This window comes from Oculina patagonica, chromosome 6 (assembly GCF_052425735.1).
Source record: "Oculina patagonica isolate OP01 chromosome 6, crgOcupat, whole genome shotgun sequence".
In the NCBI taxonomy this organism is placed as follows: Eukaryota; Metazoa; Cnidaria; class Anthozoa; order Scleractinia; family Oculinidae; genus Oculina; species Oculina patagonica.
Window position 1 is genome coordinate 5337414 of NC_135763.1, and position 23826 is coordinate 5361239.

The 23826-nt window shown below is 39.6% G+C and overlaps 2 protein-coding genes and 1 pseudogene across 3 annotated transcripts in view; 1 reads left to right on the forward strand and 2 right to left on the reverse strand.

The window, feature by feature from the left end:
• The window catches only part of LOC144658452 (mycocerosic acid synthase-like), a 32735-nt gene extending 31014 nt beyond the window's left edge, over positions 1–1721 (reverse strand). Inside the window, exon 1 of one of the 2 annotated variants that reach the window (XM_078518857.1) lies at positions 1663–1721. The gene's annotated coding sequence lies outside the window, so the exon portion shown is untranslated. Of the gene's footprint in view, positions 1–102; positions 168–1662 lie in introns of those variants that run through there. The other variant, XM_078518855.1, reaches the window with a different exon arrangement.
• Positions 1722–3772: 2051 nt separating this feature from the next.
• Positions 3773–8325, reverse strand: LOC144656246 (zinc finger MYM-type protein 1-like; annotated as a pseudogene).
• A 2140-nt stretch (positions 8326–10465) lies between these two features.
• On the forward strand, positions 10466–22750 carry LOC144656147 (Golgi-associated PDZ and coiled-coil motif-containing protein-like). Its single transcript, XM_078516374.1, has 7 exons — positions 10466–10697; positions 13092–13256; positions 16771–16946; positions 17176–17476; positions 18362–18615; positions 21364–21489; positions 22109–22750. Exons 1-7 carry the CDS (start codon positions 10482–10484, stop codon positions 22425–22427), a joined length of 1557 nt encoding a protein of 518 aa, XP_078372500.1. The 5' UTR covers positions 10466–10481; the 3' UTR covers positions 22428–22750.
• Positions 22751–23826: the final 1076 nt, after the last annotated feature.

The window sequence follows — 23826 nt, forward strand, 5'->3', positions numbered from 1 at the left end:
CATTTTTCTTTTTATGAATAAGCAATACGCGAACATTTGATAGTTAATAGATACTTCAGTAACTTAAATTGCAAAACTCCAAACAAAACCAAAATTTGATACCTTGAGACTACACCATCAGTTCCATTTGCGTGTTTTCCGAAGGGTGTACAGCCTTGAAAGTACTGTCACACATCGCAACCTTTGAAAGGAACCGGTTGATAGAGAAAGACGAATCGCCCGAGGAGTTTTTCAGCCCACTGATCAAACCAATAGGAAGCGATACTGGGTATTCAAGTTTGATGTTATCTCGAAAGGTAGTCAACGCAATTTTAATTGCTTAATATTTTAAAGTGTTTTCAAACAGCACGAGAGGCTTGTTTGTCGATAAAAAAAAGAGAGTGTATATTTTGAAGTTTCTACCATGTAGATTCAAGTCTAAAATGAGGCTGAAATAGTAGCTATCCGAACTATCCCAGTTTATTATTTATATTTAGATACTTATTTGTTTAGGGCACGTGGGAGCTAGTTTTGAAAATTGTCCTAGGTATGTTAAATATATTCCGTCGGTCGTGGTGGCCTTGGAATATTTTAATAAAACCCTTAGCTTGCGTGTTTAAAAGCACGCAAGGGCGGTACCACATCTCATTAAAACGGCAACAGGCTAGCTTTTTATAGAACTGTTTTAAACGTTTTATTATCAATTTATCTAAAAGGGCGTGTGGGCCACTCTTATCTACTAATAGCTTTTGGGCTTGAACGCCGGTCCGTATAAACTGACTTTAAATCATGCGACTCAATGGAATTCACTAGAAGCGCATATTCAATAGCTGGTAGCCGCGATCCATTATTTTTACCCCCAAAATTTGGTGCATTTTTCTGTTGGAACGTTTTTTACTAGCATGACTAGGGAGGATATAGGCAGTAATTATGAAATTTGTTCCGGCTGGTAGAGAACAGATCTAAGTAAGGGAGCTCTGAATTTGCTTCAATTTCATATTACAGCTAGATCTGGTTATCCAAGAGCTAATCGTACAAAAATTAGACTAGACTGTAGTTCAAAGACTGTTCTTCGGTCTATCGGGACCCCCGACAAGAGCGAATCAAGAGAATAATTTTTATCTGCGAAATTTCAGGGTTTCAGGTACTTTCAATTCAATGCCTTGTGTGAATTTAATGCAAATCTCGGGGTAAGTTTTCTCTGCATTAAGTCTTGGCTTGGATTATCTTAGATAATTAAAGTCTTGGCCTCGGTTTTCGAACAAGGCACTCGGCGTCGATCGGCTAGTCTCGGATGTTTTAGCATTCGCCAGCCCCTAGTAGAACCAACGAAATCCTAATAGACCCATATAGATATCTGCTAGTCGACATGCACTAACAGGTAAAGTCTATTTAAACGAATTTTGTTTTCTTTGCGCAAATAGGTTATTATTTGGAATATTGGAGAAGAAGCGCTCTGTGAGCAAGAAACACTCTGTGTTTATATGGAAATCCGTTGTGAAAATGTCTAAGCTAATGTGTCCCTCAATCATCATTCCGGCCGATGCGAAGTCCAAGTGAGTCGCGAACGAAAATGAAAGTGGTTGCTCGATGTTTTTTCACCCTATTTATCTTTAGTTCTTGTATAATGCTTAAAACTAAAGAAACTAAGCTAAACGAGAATAGTTACTCATAGTGACTCACCTTTTTCCAAGGAGAGTGACGACCACTAAAACTGGCTGATGCCTCGTTCAAAGTCGAACACTTACTCCAGAATGAAGACAAGGTCAAATGCAGTGAACACTTTACACTGAATTCGGCACAGTGAATAAATGTTATGAATAAATATTACGCTTCAGCGTTCTCTTAAAGCGAGTTTGGATCACGCGATAGTTATAAATAGTTCAGTAATTTGGAATTGCAAAACTCTATACAAACCCAAAACTTGGTACCTTAAAATTACATCACTCCATTCGCGTGTTTTTCGAACGGTGTACAGCAGCCTTAAAAGTATTGTCACACATTGCAATCCTTGAAAAGAACCAGTGAGATAGAGAGATGTATTTTCTACTGAGGGCAAAATTTGGCGTCAATGTACAGTAAGCTCTCTCTTAACGGACACCCCTATAAGACGGATTCCTCTTTAAGACAGACACCTTGTGTTGGTCCCGTCCCTGCCTTTTTTCAGGTATTCACTGTGACAAACTTCCTAGAGACGGTCACCTCTCTAAGACGGACAGTTGGAGCCGGTCCTGACGGTGTGCGTTTTAGAGAGGTGACTGTATAGGATTGATTTCATCCCTGCAAGCCCTGCATGAGTAGCAGCATAAAAGTGCTCCTTAGTTATAACTATATACTTTGTAGAATTCTAGTTCGGAAAATTTCATTCCACATGAGATGCTTTTTCCGTCAGCTGTCAATATTCTTAATGTGCGTATAGATAAAAAAGGGTAAAGCCTGGCATGCTGTCGAGCTAAGTGGCTCATCAGGCCGGAGTAGTTTATCCCGGTTTCTGTAGTATTCCACAATTTGGCGAATACTGGGAAGCTATTTTAGGTGTAATAGCACCCCCCCCCCCCCCCCACCCCTAACGCGTAAAGTTCTATCTGTAAACTGAACGAAAGAAAAAAAAAAAAAACAAATCGGGATAAGCAGCTTCTTCCTGTACCAGTGTTTAGCTGGAGAAAATATGTTTGAGTTTACTGGGTCTTTACACCAAACTTCTGGCCTCACGACGTCACATACCGACTTAAGGGTTAACATAGCGAAACAAAAAGGGACTTTAACAGAGAAAATTTCACCCTGGCGACCCCGAACGTGAGGAGAATGATAACGTTTATTACGTTCGTTGTTTAATACCTAACTGTAAGTTATGACATCCTGTTTCGGGCCTATTTATTATAAACTACTTCGTGCGCGAGCGAGCGTGAAAGTAGGCTTCAAAAGACCGAACTTTTGCTTGTTGTACTTTGTGAAAGAGGAACAGCTAGCTTTCCTTTCTATTTAAAATTCTCACCACGTTTTTAAGGAAAAAGGAAAGAAATTATACACAGAGTAAAGCTAAGGTTTGCCTATTTTTATCTGGGAACAGGTAGACTGGATTTACAGTCTGGTTGTTATACTAGGCAATTTTTTCGCAGTTTTTACAAGGCAATTTTTTTGCTGTGCGCAAGTGGCTCAAAAGTGGCTCAAAAGTGGCAAGTGGCTCACAAGGTTTTAAATATCCTCTGAAATACATATCTCGTAATGTTTTCGTTGCAGCAAGTGCTGCTCTAAATAGGATCAAGCGTTCTACTTTTTATAACCAGTAAAGGGCAGCACTTCAACGATTTTCGTGTGTTATACCGGACTAATCATTACCTTGTGACAAATTGTCTCGCAACGAAATTGAGAAACAAGCTGTACTCCACTTAGTGTAACAGCGCCTTAAAGATAAAGGGTTATTTGCGTTCAGAACTGTTGAATTATCAATGGTTTGTACACTGACTTGACTGTTAGCAACTTCGACCGTGTTTAGCTTGAGTAACTTACGACAAATCGACCGGAAGCGCTTACGTGAGGAGAAAGATTTTTAAAAAAGTTTGTTACGTCTGTCGGAATAACAGCATCCTGTTTATTATAAGGCTTATAACAGTTCCACTTGCGAGCGACCACCTAAGTAGACTGCAAAAGGACGACCTGGTTTTTTGGACTTTGTGAAAGAGGAAATGCTTGCTGTTAGGTTAAAAACTCTTCCATGTTTTTTAAAGTGAAAGGAATGAAATTATGGAGAGGGCAAAGCAAAGTTTGGGTCTTTTTTTCTGGGACTGAACAATTAGACTTGATTTACATAAACAATCTTAGTCTGGTGGTCATACTTGGTGGTTGGCGTTGTTACAAGGCACTTGCCAATGTTTCTTGCAACGACACAAAAAGATTCAACTTTTAACTTCAACTTTATTTCCTCGATCACCAGATTGCAAGACAAGTTGCATAAAACATTGCTTAGTGTAACAGCTTATCGGCGTAAAGAACGGAGGGTCATTCTTGTTCAGAATTATTATTCATATTGACTGATAGAAAAATTACCTAAAATTAAATTGAACCTGTAGAGGTCATCATAACAAAGTTTATTAAATGTGTGCATTCAGTACTAGCAGTAATCAAAGATTAATGACTAATGCGCTCAAAGCTTGGCGTTGATGCAACGTTGCATTGGCCAGTGTCCCAACAAGATCAGTGTCTGACCTTTGCAGTGGAAAAATAATAACAATACAAAATAATAATAAAACAATAATAATCACCTTTTTGTGTTGCTCTTATAAACTGCTGGCAAACAAAGAATCTCGAAGGGAAAGTGAGCATTTTAGCTTTCGAATCGGTGCAAGTTGTGGCTTTCTTTTAGCTCGAAAAACTCTCCGGATAAACTATTACTAGCAGTTACCACAATTCTGTTCATCTGAGTGCTGTTTTCTTGGGTGATGTAAGATGCAATATGTATTCCTCATTCTTCACCATTTATAAACAACTGCTCAACACAGATACGAAATAATGGCGTGGAGTGTCAACATCGATCCACGCTAAGAAATCGGTTTCTCGTACGCATGTGGCACAATTAAAACACTGTAATTAGATAAGAAATACTAGTACTCACCTAGCAGCATGTTTAGTAACCAAGATCAACTTAGACGCTTTACAGAGTCCGAGCGATGCCTCTGCGAAGACCACGAAAGAACCGGGGGGGGGGGGGGTAATCCATATAATGGCCTATACGGGGAGGCTCCGCCCGAAAGGGGTACCTTTTTCAGGCTTTAGGTATATAAAAGGGCAGGGATTTCACATGTTTAGGTATATGAAAGGGTATGTAAATCCGTCATTCAGGTTTTTAAAAGGGCCTTGAATTAAAATATTTCGAACAGTCGCACTTTATGGCTGTATTATTTTAATTTATAAAGCGCAACATGAAAATGACAAGAAATCTTCCTGTTCTAAGTCTATACCACGTCTTTTAGGTATACGAAAGGGGTACCTTTTTCAGTAAAAGGTATACGAAAAGGGTACAATTTCTGTGAAAATGGTATATAAAAGGGTAAGGGGTAAAAGCTTGGGGCGGAGCCTCCCCGTACAAAACTTTTTTGAGTGCCCCCCCCCCCCTCCCGGGGGCGATCGCAGGTCAACTGGATGTAGAAATAATTCATGCAACATGTACAGTGTAATTTATATTCAGGAAGGCGGAAAATGGTCGAGTGGGAAACAGTACAGTAACTATGTAAAAACGCATGCAGCAACTGCAAAGTGACTCGCTTCTTCTGTCTTCCTTTTAATTATTATCTTTTAAACTAATTCCTTCTGCCACAACGTACAGTTACTAAGTACACGTACCTGAATTTTCTTTTCGGTGGCCGAGAGAAACGACAGCCGGAAATAACGGTCTGCGTTAATAAGTTCGCTCGCCGTTCTCGACGAACTTTACTAACGAAGCTTCATCCTCGCCAATTATAGGCGCTGATTTCATTTGCGGGCAAGTAACTGAGAACGAGTCAAACAAACTAATGGATGTGTAATTACTATATAAAGCTGGGTTATTACATGTAACAGGAAAACTATCAAGTAAATTCTCAGCAGTCACATAATGATCAGTTTAGTTACTAAATACGTCCGATTACTGTACTTACGCATTACGAACGTCATGACTAATACCAACCGGAATTTGCCACATGCAGGAGTGAAATCAAGAACACTTGACCTCCGGCCAGATTCTGTACGTGTGAGGCCGATTTACACGGACGGTACGATTTTGTCAAATGCGACAAGCTTATGACAGGACTACGGCACAATGTGTCGTGTAAATTAAACCTACAACTTGCTTATTTACCAGGATTTACAACTGTTGTGTACGTCACAAAAAATGTGGGATGTCTTAAAACTCTACGAATCGCAGCCGCCAAAAATAAAAAGATGACGTTTCGTGACAATTTAGTAACAAAAGTTCATTAAGAAGGAGAGGGTCAAAGTGGTGTTGCATCAAAAGCCATTAAAATAGCGTACACTCTTTTTATTTTATAAGAATCTCGTTTATAAGAATATCGAGGCTGAAATTTGCGAATTTTTAATTGTAATTGATTACCCAATACTTGCCAAAACGGAAATGTCAAACGGTGTTTTCTTAGAATGTTCGTAAGAATATTTCAGCCTAAAATCGGCAGAAAAATAATAATTTTCAGCCAAGTTCGGCAAAACTGTATTCTTATAAAAAAAAAAGAGTGTCCTCAAGGTTGGACGAAGTTGTCCAAAATGTCCCTAACTTGAATAGACACAAGCAAGGACCGCGGAGACCATTTTAAAGTGGTAGGGCTAAAAAATCTGGCCAATACAAACAAACGTCAGACGAAACGTCTGTGTTTCGCCATTTATCTTGCATCCGCGCTGTCTTGTTTACAACCTCAATAAATATAGATATAAAATGTATACTATTCAATACAGCCACTATGTTAATAAACCTACCCATACGCTGATTGCCACTCTTTTAATTTTCCGAAGTTTCTCTTTCGGTTCTCATTGCGGGAAACAAACACCTTTGCAACCTACGTGATAGGGACACTGTCCGTTCTTTGCTTGTGGCCGTTTAGCACTGCTAGGTTAGTGAATCTGTCATTTTTTTTTTTTTTTTACTTTTATTCGTCCATTATATTTCTAATTTACAGAAATGTCATATATCTGCTAAAAATATTAATATATAATGACTGGAGATCTTAGCAAGCTCTACTGAGCTTTCGAAGCCAGGTCTTCAGACGTCGTGCAGATGAAAATGAACGCTCGCCAGCAGCACTGGTAGCTGGATTTACGGCGAGCAGCTTATAGACAGTTTGGACTTCTTGTATTAACTTCTTTTCTGGTTCAGGAAACTGCGACACAGCCAACAGGATTTCGTCAAAACATGATATCTTCTCCTCATGACTTCCAAAGTACTAAGTTGCCCAGGTAACGCCCCAGTATCGATTTCCTCGCTGTACGATTCTTGAATAAACTTAAATTCTGCCTCATAGTCTTCACCATTAGCAGCTTTAACCAGAAGGGTCTCCACCTGGGCGTAGGAGGTGAAGCTCTCCTGGTTAAAGCGCTGATCGATGGCACTGACGATTGGATCGATAGCCTCATAGTAAACCCTTCTGAAGTGATCTTTGGCGGTTTGGGGATAGCTTGGTGCACCAGCACCAACCTTCAGTCTGGCCGGAGCACGTCGCTTTCTTGGAAGTGTTAGTTCGCCAACCAGGCCTTCACTCTTGCGGGAAACATTGGCATAGAAATTGTCAAAGTTCTGATAATTGCGCATTTTAGTGAGTGTCTCCTTTGTAAGATTTGCCAGGCGTTGTCCACTGACAGCAGCCATCTTAGTACCCTGGAGAGTCTTAGATAGATTATCAGTGTGGGAATTAAGCCGCTCTCCAAGATGCAAGCCAAAGAAAAAGTCAAATAGTTCCATTTGGGCCTTGCATCTTATTATGCTTGCAGGCACATCGGGCTGTAATCGTTCGGACAAACAAACATCCCACTCTTCCAAAAGAACTGCGTAGTTTTCAAGAATTCGTCGAAAACAACTGGCTCTAACCGTCCACCTTGTAGGGCAAAGTCCAATAATTCCACGGGAACTAGTATCCTCGTCTTCCGTCTCCAAATTTTCCTTAAGCTGTTGAAGTAAGCACTCCCGCTTTGGTGAAAATTTGATCAGGGTGACAATCTCCTTCGTAATATCCATTGTTTGTGACAACAGTTGACAGTTGCAGGTCATATCTTTCACGCTTAAACTCAAAGAGTGAGCATAGCAGTGGGTAGGATGTGCTTTAGGTTCTCTTGAATTCGTTTAGCCACACCCGTTTTGGGCCCAAGCATATTGCTTGCTCCATCGTAACATTGACCCCTGCAGTTGGTTAGTGAAAGACCTAGTCTAGCCAAAGTGTCCTTAATAGCTGTTACTATGGTCTCCGCCATAATATTTGGAATTTTGACGAACCCAATAAAGTCTTCATGTGCAACAAGAGAGTCATCAACCCATCGAATGCAAATCGTAAGTTGTTCTTTATTACTTATATCGGTATACTCATCACAGATGATAGCGAAAAAGTTAGCCTTTTGAATGTCGGATACTAAATCTTGGATGACCCTGCTGGCAAGAAAAACTATTAACTCATTTTGGATTTCGTGAGAAGTATATTTGTCGGCGGTCCTATTGAGCCACACTAACAGCTCAGGGCGATCCTTGGCTCTAAGCTGCAGCAACTGCGAAAAGTTTGATTCTCCCTCGGTACTTCCTTGAAATGCAAGGCCTTGACGAGCTAGAAACTGTAGACATTCAATAATTGCAACGAGACATCGGCGATTTTCTTCCATCGTTGCTGTTGCTGTCTCGTTCATCATTTCAACAACATTGCCACACGAGGGTATTGTTGTAGAGTATTCTATGGCCAATTTATGGCAATAAGAATTCTAGTGCTCTCTAAATTGAGCCAACGCATTTTTCCAGTTGGAGAATCCCGACTGTACGAATCAAATTCTTTATTCTTGGCACTACTCAAATTTGACTTTTGTTTTGCACACAAGAAGCACAAAACTGCATCTTTATCTACAACATAATGAAGCCAAGGATAATCTCTGAACCACTTGGCATTAAAGGAACGATTTTGTTTGCCAACTTTTGTCTTAGGGAATTGGAAGTTCATCGGCTGATATGGCTCTGATTGTGTGGGAGGCAGTGGCACTGATGTTTCATGATGCAGGAGACCGCTGGTACATGGTTGTGGATCTGCAGGTGTAAAAAAAACACAGTACTACGTAACAAGAACTAAAGGAAAATCGCATGACTGTCATGACGCCAGTTTTTACTTATTCAAAATAGAACCTCAAAAAAGGCTAAAATCAAGTACGACACTAACTTTAACATTCACAGCGGTTATTGTCTACTCATTTAATGTCATGATATGTTTCTTAATACTAGGAATATAAACAACTACGGTTCAATTATAAGTAATTCATATGACTGACTCATGCTAGATGACTTTTGAATCAAGGTTTATTCAGCACAATATTCAACTTTTAAAAATACAGTATTAGCAAGCATTAACATAAGGAAAGCTGTCCATTTAGTCAGGTGACTACCCACTGTAACTGTTTCAAAGCGAAATTACATCATGGCAAAACGATGCTGGTATCATACTCTGACTCTAATGAACGCAAAATAGCTTCATCGATTGAAAAACGCGACATTTCTAAAAAGAAAGGACCAGTGTGCTCAAGTATGTATCTTACATCACTTAGTGAGAATTTGATTCCGACTAAACCCAACATGAACAGCGACGGCTGCGAACAAGCAATAGCTACTGCTTCTCTAGCTGATATGCCAACTCTATTCAGAGATAACGTTTCTAATTTCTGTAACTGCATTATAACAGCAACAATGTCATTAATTTGGGTTCTTATTTTTGTACAATCGTTTAGTATCAAGGTTCGAATGGGTAACACAGGCCCCTGCAACAAGAAACGAATCGAAGTTATGGGCTGCCCACTTAGATCTAAATTCTCAAGTTTACTTGAGCAAGCTAGGCTCTTGTGTAAAGTGGCCATTGATTTGACATTTACTTCAACTATTTCCTTATATCTTAAAGAAAAATGAATAAACCAGCGTATTTAAATCAAGCCTTTAATGTTAGACAAATTTGCAAGAGTACACGCGTTTTATCACTTTCAAGTACCTTATTCTCACTAAATTTCGCGAGTACTTAATTTCGCGAAAAATCAAGAGCCATATTTCGCGAGTACTTAATTTCGCGATTTTGAGAGGAAGGTACAGTTGGAGTGTATTAAATTTCGCGATTTTTATCTATTCTTCAATATGAAGCTAATAGGTTCATCTACGACTGTAAAAGCGAGATTTTGAGGAACTTGGCGGCAGAGATCAGTTCGAACAGTGCGACTGATAGACTGAGAGATGACTAATGGACAAAATTAAACATAAAACTCTTAAACATGAAGCTCAGACATGTTAGAATAACTATGATAAAACACATCGAGTTTCATTATTTTTTATATTATCAGTACGATATTAAATTTCGCGATTTTAAACTTCGCGTGTCCTATATTTCGCGAGTATTTTATTTGAAAAAATTCCAGCAAAAAAAAAAATCCATATTTTATCCATGTCAACTGGAGCCCTAAAAAAAAATTTTAGCCAAAAAAGTGGTAGGGCTCGCGTACAATTCGCAAGATGAAGATTGCTCCCCAAATATTGTTATCGGAGTGGAGCTCTTCTGTTTCAAGACCGTTACTCTGACGACTTTTAGAAATTTATTCCAATAAAATGCTAAAGGCGGCCTTTTCATAGCCTCACTCCGTGTTCGAAATTCAATTGTGCGGATCTTTCTGCATTTTTGTCCTGCACTTTCCAGGTTATTCCTCGATTTGTAAGTCCAGTCCAGCCTTCCATAATCCTTCGATAATTTTCCCATGAGGCAGTTGTCCCTCGTATGCTGACGTCACATGCCGTTTCAAAGATGGCGGTCGCTGTGTCGATGTTTCGCTGGTTAGATCTCTTAGAGAAAGAATTCGACAAGACCTTTGTCGATTTAGATATCTTATTGGGAGAAATCGATCCTGACCAAAGCGAAATAACGTATGATGGGAGGCAAAAAATGACACAGCTTTCTTCTACGTTCGCTCAACTTGTTCACAAAGCGCAGACAATTTTTCAAGGAAATGCAAAATTGGAGGTGAGCTAAAAACTGCTTTATTTAAAGATAGTGTAAGTTTTACTTTCCAGATAACTTTTAATTCGAAAAAGAAGAGTTCATGTCTGCGTTATTAAGGTAAAATTACATTTGTACATGTAACTGAATATCTAGGATTGAGGTGACCGAACACATCATATGAATTTCACAGACGCGACATGTTTTGCTTTGGGATTAGTTTCAACATTTTATTTGACCAATAAGCCTGAACAGAAAATTGTGACATTTGCTTTGTACGTCAAAAGTAGGCGAGTTTAGCATTCTGGAGTTACAATAAAGGAAACAAGGCTTCTCTTTAGTTTTGGAAGCTCTGTATTCTTTATTTATATATTTAAGTCTTCCATTCATCAATTCCCTGTCATTTTTTACGCTTTCACACTTACGCAGTTACTGGTGGTGAATTTTAAATTTCCTTGCTTGTAATAGTGACTAGTGATCCAAAACGCTTGAAAATGGTTGTTGAAGAAAATGTTATACGGTATAAAAATTTTGTATTCAAACTTTCTATTTCTTTGTGCATGACTGTATGTAAATATCTGTCTGGTACGGGTTTTCTAAAAACAGGCCCGCGGCCCGGCGGCCCCGGCCCGCGGCCCGCGGCCCCCGGCCCGCGGCCCGGCGGCCCACCATAAACTAAAATCACAGAAAATCCAAAGTCGAATCTTCAGGAGTCTTCTCACGAAAATCGAACGTGAACCACTTAAAATGAAAAGGAAAATACTCAGCTTACCCACCAGCCTATTGAACACCAACTTTGACATATGGCTGTCTTTTCTGGTATTTGTTGACAGATATTTCTTCATTAATCACAGCTTTTACCATGGGTTTTGTGTAACAATACAAGCGTGCGTTTGCAGAACGTTCGTAGCTTAGTAGCCAGGCATTCGATCGGACGTCAATATGAGACGGGGCGAGCCGAACAAGCAAAACAAGATGGAGGCGTCGGGCGTTGCATCGATAAAAAAAGAATGGAGAGCCACCGTGGAGATAAACTTGTTGCATCAAGAGTCCATAATCAGTTTGGCGAATTTTTCATCAAAGTGCAAAACGGGGAAGAAACACCAGCCTCCACCACGCGAATACTTGTGGTATTCCCCTCGTGTTGAATATGGGCCATTGTCGGCACTTCAACAGCTTTTAGCAGTATTTGAGGGGTCTATGTACAAAAATAGGTGGGCCGCGGGCCGCGGGCCGCGGGCCGCAGGCCGCCGGGCCGCGGGCCTGCTTTTAGTAAAACCCGTCTGGTACAAGCATTCACAGAAAACTTGCAGTTTTTATACTTAAACCATGCATGCTTTCTAATTTTAATGCACATGTGTGTATTTAAGAGAAATTGTGTAGTGTACTTTAATGTTGTGAATATGTTGTTTTTGGCTTGAAATTAGTTTTTAATAAACCAGTTTGATTATTATTTTTTCTTTGTCTCAAGATTTATTATCATAATCTAAAACAAAGAAAAATAAATATGCAGCCAAGTGGTTTTGAAAAATCAAACCAAAGCACATTTTGTATGACAACATTATTTTTGCATCTGATTTTTATACTATAATTTTCGACATAATTTGTACAAAAAACCATAAACTATTTAAGTAAAATATAAAATTAGAACTAAAATTTTTAAAGTTAACATTCATGAAGACAATAATAATTATCAGGTTAACACATTCTTTTCAATAATGTTTTAATTCCATGGATATTGTAATTAGTTTGATGGGACCTGTCTTTAATTTATTACAGACAATGTGCATTTCAGTTTTAATTCTTATTTCAGTTCCGTGGTCTTAAATTAATGCTGTTGATGTTGTTTGCTTTGCGAATTTTTGAAATTTGCATTAATTCTAAGATGTATAGTTAATTTTCTATAGTAATGTTATAGAAGTTGGAATTTTATCCAGATTTCGTGCCAAAAAATAATTATTTAAATAAAATATGACAATAAGGCTGGTATGGTGATTGACAATGAGAAAACCTGAAATTTAATATAAATGCATTTTGTGCTTATTACCAAACAATCACTACAGCTGTACATGCACGTACATAAAATAGACAGCATACAAGTTGGTTTTGCTAGCACTTACATTGTATCTTCCACAAGTTCCTTTGCACAACTAGGCCCTGATGCTTGAACAGAGGCAGCTTCTAACCGTGCGTTCCAAATTTTTCGACAGCCATTTGGTTGTTCATAACCGTGCGTGCCGAATTGGTTCCGTTCAGCCGTGCAGTTTCACCCTTTCCACACGGCTTTGTGAGCCGTGCGTTACCCGTTCAGTAGCTGTGTATTTTACCCCTTAATATAGATGAAAAGGTCTTGCACTTGATTTCAAGGTTATTGTGTCATAAATTATTTAGCCCTGTGACTCTTGTTTCCTTTCTCAGGCTGAGCTAGTTGCCCTCAGGCATGACTTGGTTGAAGAAAAAGCCGCTAAACAGGTCTTGGAAAAGGAAGTTAATAATCTGCTACTACAGCTTCACGCAGTTCAACTTCAGTTACATTCTAACACTGGAATGCCCCTGGACTCTGAAAACATCAAAAACAAACTAGTATGTATCCATGTTTAAGTGTTCCCAGCTCTGTCTGCCTTTGGCTAAATGACATTGTATTATTCTTTAATAACTATCATCGGCAGGGATTAGGAAGGATGTGCGCCATGCGCATATGGCGTATAAAGTTATGAAATGGCGCATTAAAAAAGTACTTACCGGGCCTGTGATGCGCTCAAGCCACGAAACAGCTAGTAAAATGTACACTACTTTGTGAAAAGGATTTTAATGTATAAAATTAAAAGTTTAATGACGAATATACAAGTGAAAAACCACGGTGCCTTCGCTCTTTTTCGACTCTTTGATCAGGGTCTGGAAGGATATTTTTCAGGATCCGGGATTTGACCAAAACACAGTGCGGGATTCGGGAAAACGCAAGATGTCTTGACAGGATTCTGGATTTGACTGCTCTCTGGGTAGTGGGATAAACTAAAATTTAGGCTTGGGATGCGGGTTTTTTAACCTTTCTTTTGGGAAATCGGGAAGTCGTTATGAGACAAATGGAGGCTCAAGCGGGCCGAGTCAACCGGATGAGCACTGTTCCTGTACACATCTTTAGTGCTCTTTCATCATACTAAGGTATGAAAAGTTCTTTTTTTTTTTTCGCGTGAGTTCAAAATATCAATTCAAAAGCGCCAGTCTACATCTTACATGTACTAGCTTTTGCTGAAATAAATCTTCCGTTTGATTTTTTTGGCGGGTTGGGGGAGAAAAAATGGAATTCGGGATAGGCATTTTATAAAAGGCGGGATGCGGGATTTTCGTAAAAAAGGAGCGGGAATGCAGGATCAGGAACCCCCCTTCCAGACCCTGTTTGATTCACGTTAGCTTCATTTTTGTCCCCAGATCCTCAACCCGGACTAATATTTATTGCTTGCAAACAAGGCTCTTGCTCAGAGTTCCATGTGCTTTGCATTTACACTTTACTTAAACCAGTGTAAAATACAAGAAAGAATTATTAAACTCAAATCAAACGCAAAATTGACACGTTTTTGCGAAAGTATATGTCTGTGTAAATCAAGCTCCAGGCCTGCCGAAAATAAGCCTAAGAAAACGATAAACATCACGTTTGCCTCTTAACACCTTTCTCAAAAAAACCGTGTCTCAGATTTTTGACAAGTGCGTTTGTTCTTTTGTAATGGGTAGATGCAGTTAGGGGAGACGAATCATCGGCACTTCCTGTGGAAAAATATAAATTATTCGAAAATGAGAAAAGAAAACAAAAATCGCAGAAACAATTTTGGAGAAAAACCATCTGGCAATAAGCTGGCCAAATTTCAGCCAAATCGGTTCAGGGACTTTCGACTTGGATTTAAAAACGTACTTTCAACTTGATAAAATTTTCTTTCTGAGAAAAAAAGCGAAATATATTTTTTGCGGAGTCTTACCCATAATGGGATTATAACGCCTGGAACCTCAAGGTTGATGCTTACCAGGAAGGGTCATCTTTCTCTAACAATAGATGCTTGACAGATAACATTCAGCAGGCAAAACATTTACGCGGAACGTTGCAAAACACTTTTATCTTCTGACCGGCACAAATTGAGGTTGATATTAAATTCAAAATTCTTGCTCCACGTACAGAGCCGCATTTTTGTTATATAATTTTCTTGACATGCATGGAGTTTGGTTGAGTGCCCATCATCGAAAGCGGAACAAAGCCGGTAACAAACAGCGATTGCAGCTAAAGTTGAAGCCTCGAAATATCGATCGGTCAACACAAAATAAAATAGGCTTGCTGAAATGAGACTAGCTGTTCTAGCTGTGTAAGAATGAGGTTGATTTAAGGTTTACATATTTTCAGACAACAAATTAATATCGTCGATCATAAACCCTTAATGTCTCACAACGCAGAAAATATCCACCATCACTGTTGTTTTATTTTAATATATTTATGCGCGCTTTTTTCCATTGAACAGTAGCGCGACTTCTATTCAGTGTGACCACTTTCTAGACCTACAACCGGTTTTCAATGTGAATTTTTAAACGGCTTTCATTTGTTGGTGCAGAAACCAGCTGAAACCAACTGCCCGCATTCGGCGCTTGACCGCTTGTACTTGCAAATTTGTTCTTGTGTGAACAATGAAGCTGGGATTTCGTGACTCGTTGACGGGACATCTCAACAGGCAATTAACACAATTAACCTTGCAAAAACTTTATCGCGCAATAACTTTGCACAGAAATAAGATTTTTTTGCGAACTTTTTTGTAAAAGAACGCCCTTGAAGAGCTTTATCTGAGCATTACAAAATCCCTGGCTGAAACCTTAAAATTTTTCAAACCAGTTTGATTTTTATTTTCCTTTTTGTAGTCAGTATCTTAATTTGAGACAATGAAAAATAACAATTTAAAACCAAAAATTAGTTTAAACCACAACATAATTATACTCATGATGCTGTGTCTCATTAACCGTGCGCAGCCAGTTCATAATTTTGCCGGCATTTTGTCGTTGTCGTTTTTGTTTTGTCGGTAAATCGTTCCAGACCCACGCGGCCCAGCCGGCTCCTTGGTCACGGTCACGCAAGATTTGATGTTTTACTGGCGATCATCACTCGTTTAACATGAACACTCTGCCCTCTGTTTAGAGTGAAATGTATATTTGTGTGTCATGACATTCGAGTGTTTTACCAGAAGAGAGGACTGAAGAACCACATAGCGAAACCAAAGACCGCTTGGACATGTCCAAGCTATTTTTATACTACCGCTACGTCAGACCCATGACATGCGATCGCTCGCCTGTAGCTATAAAGAATCATTCACCTATTTAAAAAATATTTACGAATACTCTGCGCCCTGTTTGTGTGAAATATTTATTTTTGTGTTATTCAGGCGTTTGGCTCGGAGCGAGTACAAGTCGTACAATTTACCCGGAACGTGTTGAATATTGGAAAACAGCGACTTGTTTTCTGGATATTCCAATATTTGTTTTGAGTTTATTTTGGGAATCGAAACGTAAATTGCAAGCTCAGCAAGAATGTGTCAAGGCACGGAATACACGTCATCGCTCCGGGGGAATTACCTGTGCAGTCAGGTTTGCTCTATTTATACTTCCAAAAGCTCGTCGAACGACGCTAAACGGAGAAATACATCAGGATGGCCTTAGTCTTTTCTTTATTTTGGCGTGAAATGGACTTCTTTTTAATGCCATTCATGAACTGGATTGGGTACATTTTAATTGAACATTCGGAACAAAAAAATATTTGCATGCGTAAGCAGGCATTTATCCGGCTAGGCATGTGGATTTTAAAAGCAAAGCAAAAGATGACGCGGTGAAGGAAATTCAAGTCACGCACAATCAGTGACTCACACAAGCACGACTTGTGTGTTTCTCAAGTGACTGCTTTTCTAAAGATTTTTTATTGTCCGGCGCTGTGCCTTTCTACAGTAGCCAAAGAACTGAAAGAGGTGGCCACACATTAATCGCACGGTTATAAACTGCTTGCAGGTTCTTGTTATCATTTATTACTTGTAGAATATAATTGTGTGTTATGTGTCTTTTAAATACTTGTTTTTAGGAAAATGAAATGACCAGGTACAAAAATAATGCAATGAAAGAAGCGCGCATGGACTGCCAAGCGAAACAGTTGGAAAAAGAAAACACAGCACTGAGGAACCATGTGTTTTCACTTCAAGGGGAGGTGTATGGAGCTCGACTGGCTGCCAAGTATCTTGATAAAGAACTTGCTGGAAGGTACAGTGTGCTGTCAAAATAAAGTGTTAAAAAGGTCAATTGTGAATTTTTTTGTCACTTTTGATTATGGGAGAGTAGGCAGCAACAGAATGGGGCATGGGAGAACTGCTATGAACCACTTCCTACTGCGTGAGTATAGTATAGCGAAATCTTTTCACTGATTGCAAAACACTAATGCTAAAATGTTTTGTGCCTACTGATTACTAAGAGTATTGTATGTTTGTTCCAGAATACAACAAATCCAACTACTTGGCCGAGACATGAGAGGCAGTGAACATGACCAGCTGTGGAACCAAATAGAAGCAGAAATACACTTACACAGACACAAAACTGTGATCAGAGCCTGCCGAGGCCGCAAGGACCCCAACAATAAGACCCCAGCACCACCGCCACCCCAGCCTGAAGCTACTATAGATGATGAAGAAGAAGAAGATGCTGAGAGTAAAGCTAGGAAGAGGAGGGGCATTGGTGAACCCAGAACTGTAGTTATACACAAAGACAAAACAGAAGGGCTTGGAATATCCATCACAGTAAGAATTTGTAATAATTTTAACTCTATTTAAGAAGTCAATATGAATGAGTATAGATGTAAACAGAATGATACAAAGGGTACTGCACAAAACAGGGTTAGGTGACAGGCACTAGTTGAGGACCTATCTTCCACTTAGGATGAAGAGGATTAATCAAGAAAGTTTACATGTAAACAAGAACAATATAAATCTTGAATTCAAAATTCCCAAAATTTTCAGTATGCTGAAAAAATTTAATCAGCATGAAGTTGTCATGCTGTGCAGATTAAGCTCTTTTGCTCTGCTAGGACCAAGGTTTTATTTATGTTTTTTTTTTTTGTGTGGTGGTGCGGGGAAGGGACAGAAAGTGCCTGCAGTTTTTGGGTGTGTTCCTTTGGGATGATCTGGATCATGCAGTATCAATGATCCAGGATCACTCAGATATCATTAATGCATCATAGGAACCAATGATTCCACTCTGGACAAAGATTTGTTGTTTTGTGTGATGCAACATGATTGATCTGAGTGATCTTGGATCATTGATCGTTTTCCAGATCCTCCTAAAGGAACGCACCATTAAACTTTTGCATTGAAAAATAAATTGAATGTTAATTTTAAAAAGGCTAAAAAGAGATAAAAGTTATAAAGTTCTTAAAAACAAAACGTTTTCGGCTCGAAGGTCATCATCAGTGTTGATGACCTTCACTTGATGATGATGACCTTCGAGTCGAAAACGTTTTGTTTTTAAGAACTTTATAACTTTTATCTCTTTTAAGCCTTTTTTAAAATTATTTTATGAGCAACATTATGACAACAAATTGAATGTTGTTTGTAAGATGGAAACTCTTCGTTTTTTTTATTCCATCATACATAACTGTATTTCTATTTTTTTTTTTTTTAAATTAGGGTGGAAAGGAACATGGCGTGCCAATCATTGTATCAGAGATCCACGAGGGTTTACCTGTAAACAGATCAGGCGGGTTATATGTAGGTGATGCCATACTAGCTGTGAATGGAATTGATCTACAAGAAGCTAAACATAGTGAAGCAGTCAAAGTGTTGTCCACTGTACATGGTGAGATTACACTGGAGGTGCTGTATGTTGCTCCAGATGATTCGAGTGATGACGAGGACACTTGGGAGGAAGATGAAGGACAAAGGTAATAATAAAATTATGGCATTTAAAAAAAAATTAATGATAAAGCTGTCTCTAACCTGATCCCTGACTATGTCAGAAGTATAAAACAATAAAATACCCAAAATACACCTTGCAAACTTAAAATACAAGTATGGGAACATATACTGATAATAGCAGAAAGTAAACATAATGTACCGTATTTATTCGATTAACTGCCCAACCGCGAATAAGCGCCCACCCCCCACCCCACAAAAAAACTGAAGTGCACAAGACTGAAGAGGAGTGTTTTTTTTATTTAATAATAGACAATTTTTTTACAATAGACAATTTTTTCCATTTTTTTAGAGGAGTGTTGATTATTAAAATTGACTAAGTAACTAAGAGACTTCCCCCATGGCCACGTTTTTTTAGTATTTGTGACCCCCCACGGGAAATCAGGTAAAAAGGTGATGACACGGGCACGCATGCCATGACACGGCACGCTAATACAATACAGAAACTAATACAAAAACTGTCAATGAACAGTTAAAAATCTGCACTGGTACATCTTCACATTTTGCTATTATTTATTGTTTTGTTACAAAAATAAACTTAATACTATTTGCTGAAAATCGTGAAAATTTAATAAGCGCCCACCTCGAAAAAGCGCCCACTCTCAAGGTCCGATAATTTAATAAGTGCCCAGGGCGCTTAATCGAATAAATACGGTAAATCTTATTTTTACAAGACCGTCATCAAACATAAAGAAAGGGCCCAAGGTCTGTAGCCTCCTCTGCAGCCATTTGTTTGTCCATAGCACCTCTTAAAGATGATTTCCAGTCCGTACTGCGCAGACTCAGGGTTTGTTTTCATTTTTGTTTTGAATTCGTTGAAACGTTACACTTCGGTGACAGCATACATGAAGTGTTTTAGTCCGCCATTACAGTTCGTTTGGTTCAAGAATTTCCGATGAGCTGAAACGTCGGTTTGAAATAGCGTCAAGGTTCTTCTACTCGTTACTATTTGTTCTGCAATGATATCTAGCGTTAATAATGAAGAAAAAGGTAAGTTTGTCGCGGAATTTTTAGTTTTGCTTGTAAACATTCGTTCGTGTGAGGCAAACATAAACATTGCAGCCGAGATTGCGCAGTACGGACTGGAATTCATCTTTAAATATTTTTTTCCAGATTGCATTACCAGCCAATTTAATTTTTTGCAGTTAAGGTATGGGAGGCTACAATGACCGAAGCTTAGTTTTGGGTTAAACACATACCGCGTGCCCAGAGTGAAGGGGGCGAAGGGGTAGAGCTGGGGCTTAGGGGGTGGGTGGGTGATTCAAATTTATCCTCATTTTAATATAAACCACAAAACTTTCTGCTGAGCTCACACATGTCTGTTAGGGCCTCTTTACATGAGAGTTTTCGTCCCGGGATGACTTTCGTCCCGGGATGAATTCATCTCGGTGTCTGGTCATTTTCTTGTTGCTGTTTACATGATGATACGTGATTTCATCCCGGGATGAACTCATCCCGGGACGATTTCATCCCGGGATGAAACACCGGGATGAAACGTGACGAAAAACCCCATGAAAACAGTCCTTCCCGGGATGAAATGTAATGTTATGTAAGCACGGGCGAGATGAATTCAACTCGGGCGGGACGATTTATCCCGGGATGAACACGCTCATGTAAAATGAATTTTTTTTCATCCCGGGACGAAATTCATCCTGGAACGAAACTCATCTCGGCTCTCATGTAAAGAGGCCCTTAGTTACAGATTCGCCACATCAGCTTGCAATGCCCATGGCACGGTTTCCGCTCACCGAACCTTAGGATTTACAGTTGGTTGCTCGGTGTATAGAATCTCTAGTACCCTTTTCTTGCTGAAAAGTATATAACGTTAACTTTGAACTGACCTACAGGGTACAGTATAGCTGTGCTGAACCTTCCTTGTAGGGCTACAACGATACATTTTTTCACAATACGATACGTACATGTACCTCCATACAAGCGCCACGATACGATACAACATTACATACAACTGACAAGTGCCATGATTTTACTAAATTCTTTGGTAACTTAGTTTTTTTCACTTTATCAGCAGCAAAAACTCATTTGCAAAGTGAAGTTGTTATGAACCGCATGTTTTTGCTTGTGGGCACACAAGGCAGTGTCAGTCGACAACTAATCGTCGCATCTTTTAAGAATAAGTGTTCGGAAGTCAAGCAGAATGGAACTTCCTTGTCCCTCAGTTTGATAAAATCGTTATTGAGGGCTTTGACTTGGGTAAAAAGGCAGTAAAAACAGTAATTTCTGAATGTTGATGAAGAATATTTTGTTTCACGATACTGCGATTTATACCATGCCATAGAAAATACAGCCAATCAGAATACAGGAAAACCGTTGTATATTCGACGGTATTCAACCCAACCTTCCCATCGTGCGCTGCGATTGTATTCTCGACGAAATTTAGTAAGCGTATTTTCTATGGCATGGTATAAAATAGTTATACAACACTTTTTCGTGGTATACTATGGAATATCCCACTTGTCACTTGTATTTTCTTGGTATACACACTCGCCTAAAGGCTCGTGTGTATACCGAGAAAATACAAGTGACTCGTGGGATATTCCATAGTATACCACTCGAAAGCGTTGCATAACTAGTATATATTGATCAAATATCGATATTGGTATCTTGACAAAAAATATCGCGATTCACCGGTGCACCGGTGTATCGTTGTAGCCCTACTTCCCTGATGCTTACGTTTATTGTTATGTTGTTTAATGTAGGTATAGCATGTTGGGAAGAGTAGAGGACCCAGCGAGTGAACTCTCAAATGGTGATGTTTATATGACCAACTCAAAAAGAGATTCCACTAGAAATCAGACCTCATCTCAAAACAACGATCAACGCAGGTAGGCATCTTTGTGAAATTAAAGGAACGGTGTCACGGATTCATTCCCCGCCCCATACCCAATAGATTTTAAGGTCTCTCCAACTACGTACCATAATTACTTTACTGTGTAATAAACAAAATTGGTAACACGATCGCAGGATAACACTTATCGAAATTTGGTGCCTCTCTCACTCCAGTACTGAGTTAGTTATCAAGTTGTGCGAATTTGTTTCAGTGCCGTTTCAGCCTAACATCGAATAAGAGGTCCACATTTCCAAGCATTGGTCATTTTCAATATCCAAGGTTTATAATAGACTGTTCACAGCCTCTCTGCTTCGCTCGCGGTTCTTTTCGTGTCCGTTTTTATGGGTTGAGGCATGGAGAGGTCGTTAACAGTGTGTGGTTATATCGAACTAGAAGACCTGACTCGTCTCCAGTCGTCTTTTTAGGCCGTCCTGAGTCCAGGCAGACTGGGTCAAACTAAACACGGAGGGAGTCCCATCACCCCTCGTTCTCCCCAGCCGCGCTTCTCACGTTAATAGGAGACTGAGAGACGACTGTGGACGAGTCAGCTAGAAGACCACCTATGTATCTGAAGTACGTGTAATCTGTTAATGTTTTATTTTCTGTCGTTCCAGTCCTCCAACATCACCTCGTGCCGCACAGTGCCTTCCATCCCACCCTGGCGCTGCTCAACCAGTCAGCGTTTCTCCTGAATCAGCAAAAAAGTACCGCAACCCAGCGACTATACCAGAAACGTTTTCAACGACAGTGGACAGCAGAGGAAGCCACTCTGACTTGTCGTCAAGATCTAGCTCACAGTCCTCGCTTTCTCTAGCATCAACACTTTCACCACAGCAGACAGGAGGAATGAATGTCGGCAGATTAGAACCTTTAATACAAACACCTTCTGAAGGGGACGATACAAGTTCAGAACTGTTTTCACCGACAACGTAACAGAAGAAGTATAGAGGTTATCACTGTCAGCATGACAAAGGGTTGATACGTACATACGCAGAGGTTCTGTTGGCTTCTCACGTAATCATTCTGTCACCCAATCTTTCAACTAAAGATTGCGTGATGCCATCTCTTTCTTAAACCTTTTCTCTCCAGATTGCGTGAGACAATCTCGCCTCTCAAGATTTTGTGACGCGCATTTTTCTGAGGATTGCATAACACAATATTTCCTCTCAACATTTCGTAACGCACTTTTCCTCTGAGGATTGCGTGACACAGTCCTTCCTCTCAAGATTGCGTGATGTGCTGACAGAGCTTCTGCGTGGGAGGGCGGGGTAGATGTTTCAGCCAATCAGCTGTCAGAAAAGAGAAACAGATGAACATATTATTTATCGCAGATTATGGTTGCTTTATATTACAATTATTGTCCGGTTAGTCTGTAAGTGTTAAAAATATGGGATAACGGTGTTTTTATTGCAGCATCCACCTAACGAATGGCTGCCATTAGATTGCCTTTGATTAAGTTTAAGGTTAGAAAATACGTTATAAAATTGAAATTATAGAAGGCGTAATCTAATTGGCCATCCGGTCTATTTACGTGGGACCGACGATATGCGAACACGATGTTATCAGTGTTTTGTTTCTTGTCATTTGTTGATAATAGAAATAGAAATTTATTGCCGGGATCCAAGGTATAAAGAATTTTCCACGTTCATCGAAGCTCGCTCTGGTGTTTAACTCTGTAACTATGGTGCAAAATTTCTAAATAGTCTTTTGCCCGAATATGAAAGTAAATAAATGTGTGTTTTGAGTATGCACACGCCCAGGGAGATTCCCATGTTTAAATAACGGGAGTGCTCGTGGTACCTTTTAGGTGGGAAAATACGTGGATTGGCACACCTTTAGCCACCTTTAGCCACCTTTAGCCACGCCCATAAAATACAAGATTCTGATATCTTTAAGGTGTGTTTTTAAACATTTTTCCGACGAGCAACACCGTAGTTTTACATGGGAATCCCTCCCCCGGGGGCACACTTACAGTAAATTTGATCTGTTGAAGTAGATAGTGCTCGAAACAACACCTGTCTTAGCCTGCGAATACAGCCGCCTCTCATTCGCGTCCCGCAACGAAAAGCGAAACACGAAGTTTTCGCTTTTCGTTGCGGAACGCGAATGAGAGGCGGCTGTATTCGCAGGCTACACCTGTCTAAATTTACAATTATTCATCTTTGACATCTTTGTGATCAGACCTCCCTGATAACGAAAGTCAAGGAGAATACTGATTGCATAAGTCATGTCACTGTAAGCACAGGCAGACAATCCTCTGTGTTTGACGCCGCGTGACGTAAGCGTCACGGTATGCTATTTGATCTCATACGTTCACTGTAACTTGTAAGAT

Excerpts from the sequence above, each read along its gene's own strand:
- LOC144656147 (XM_078516374.1), top strand. The coding sequence starts at position 10,482 with ATGGCGGTCGCTGTGTCGATGTTTCGCTGGTTAGATCTCTTAGAGAAA. Across the intron at positions 10,698-13,091 it reads AAGGAAATGCAAAATTGGAG|GCTGAGCTAGTTGCCCTCAG; the intron begins GTGAGCTAAAAA and ends TTCCTTTCTCAG. Across the intron at positions 21,490-22,108 it reads CAAAACAACGATCAACGCAG|TCCTCCAACATCACCTCGTG; the intron begins GTAGGCATCTTT and ends CTGTCGTTCCAG.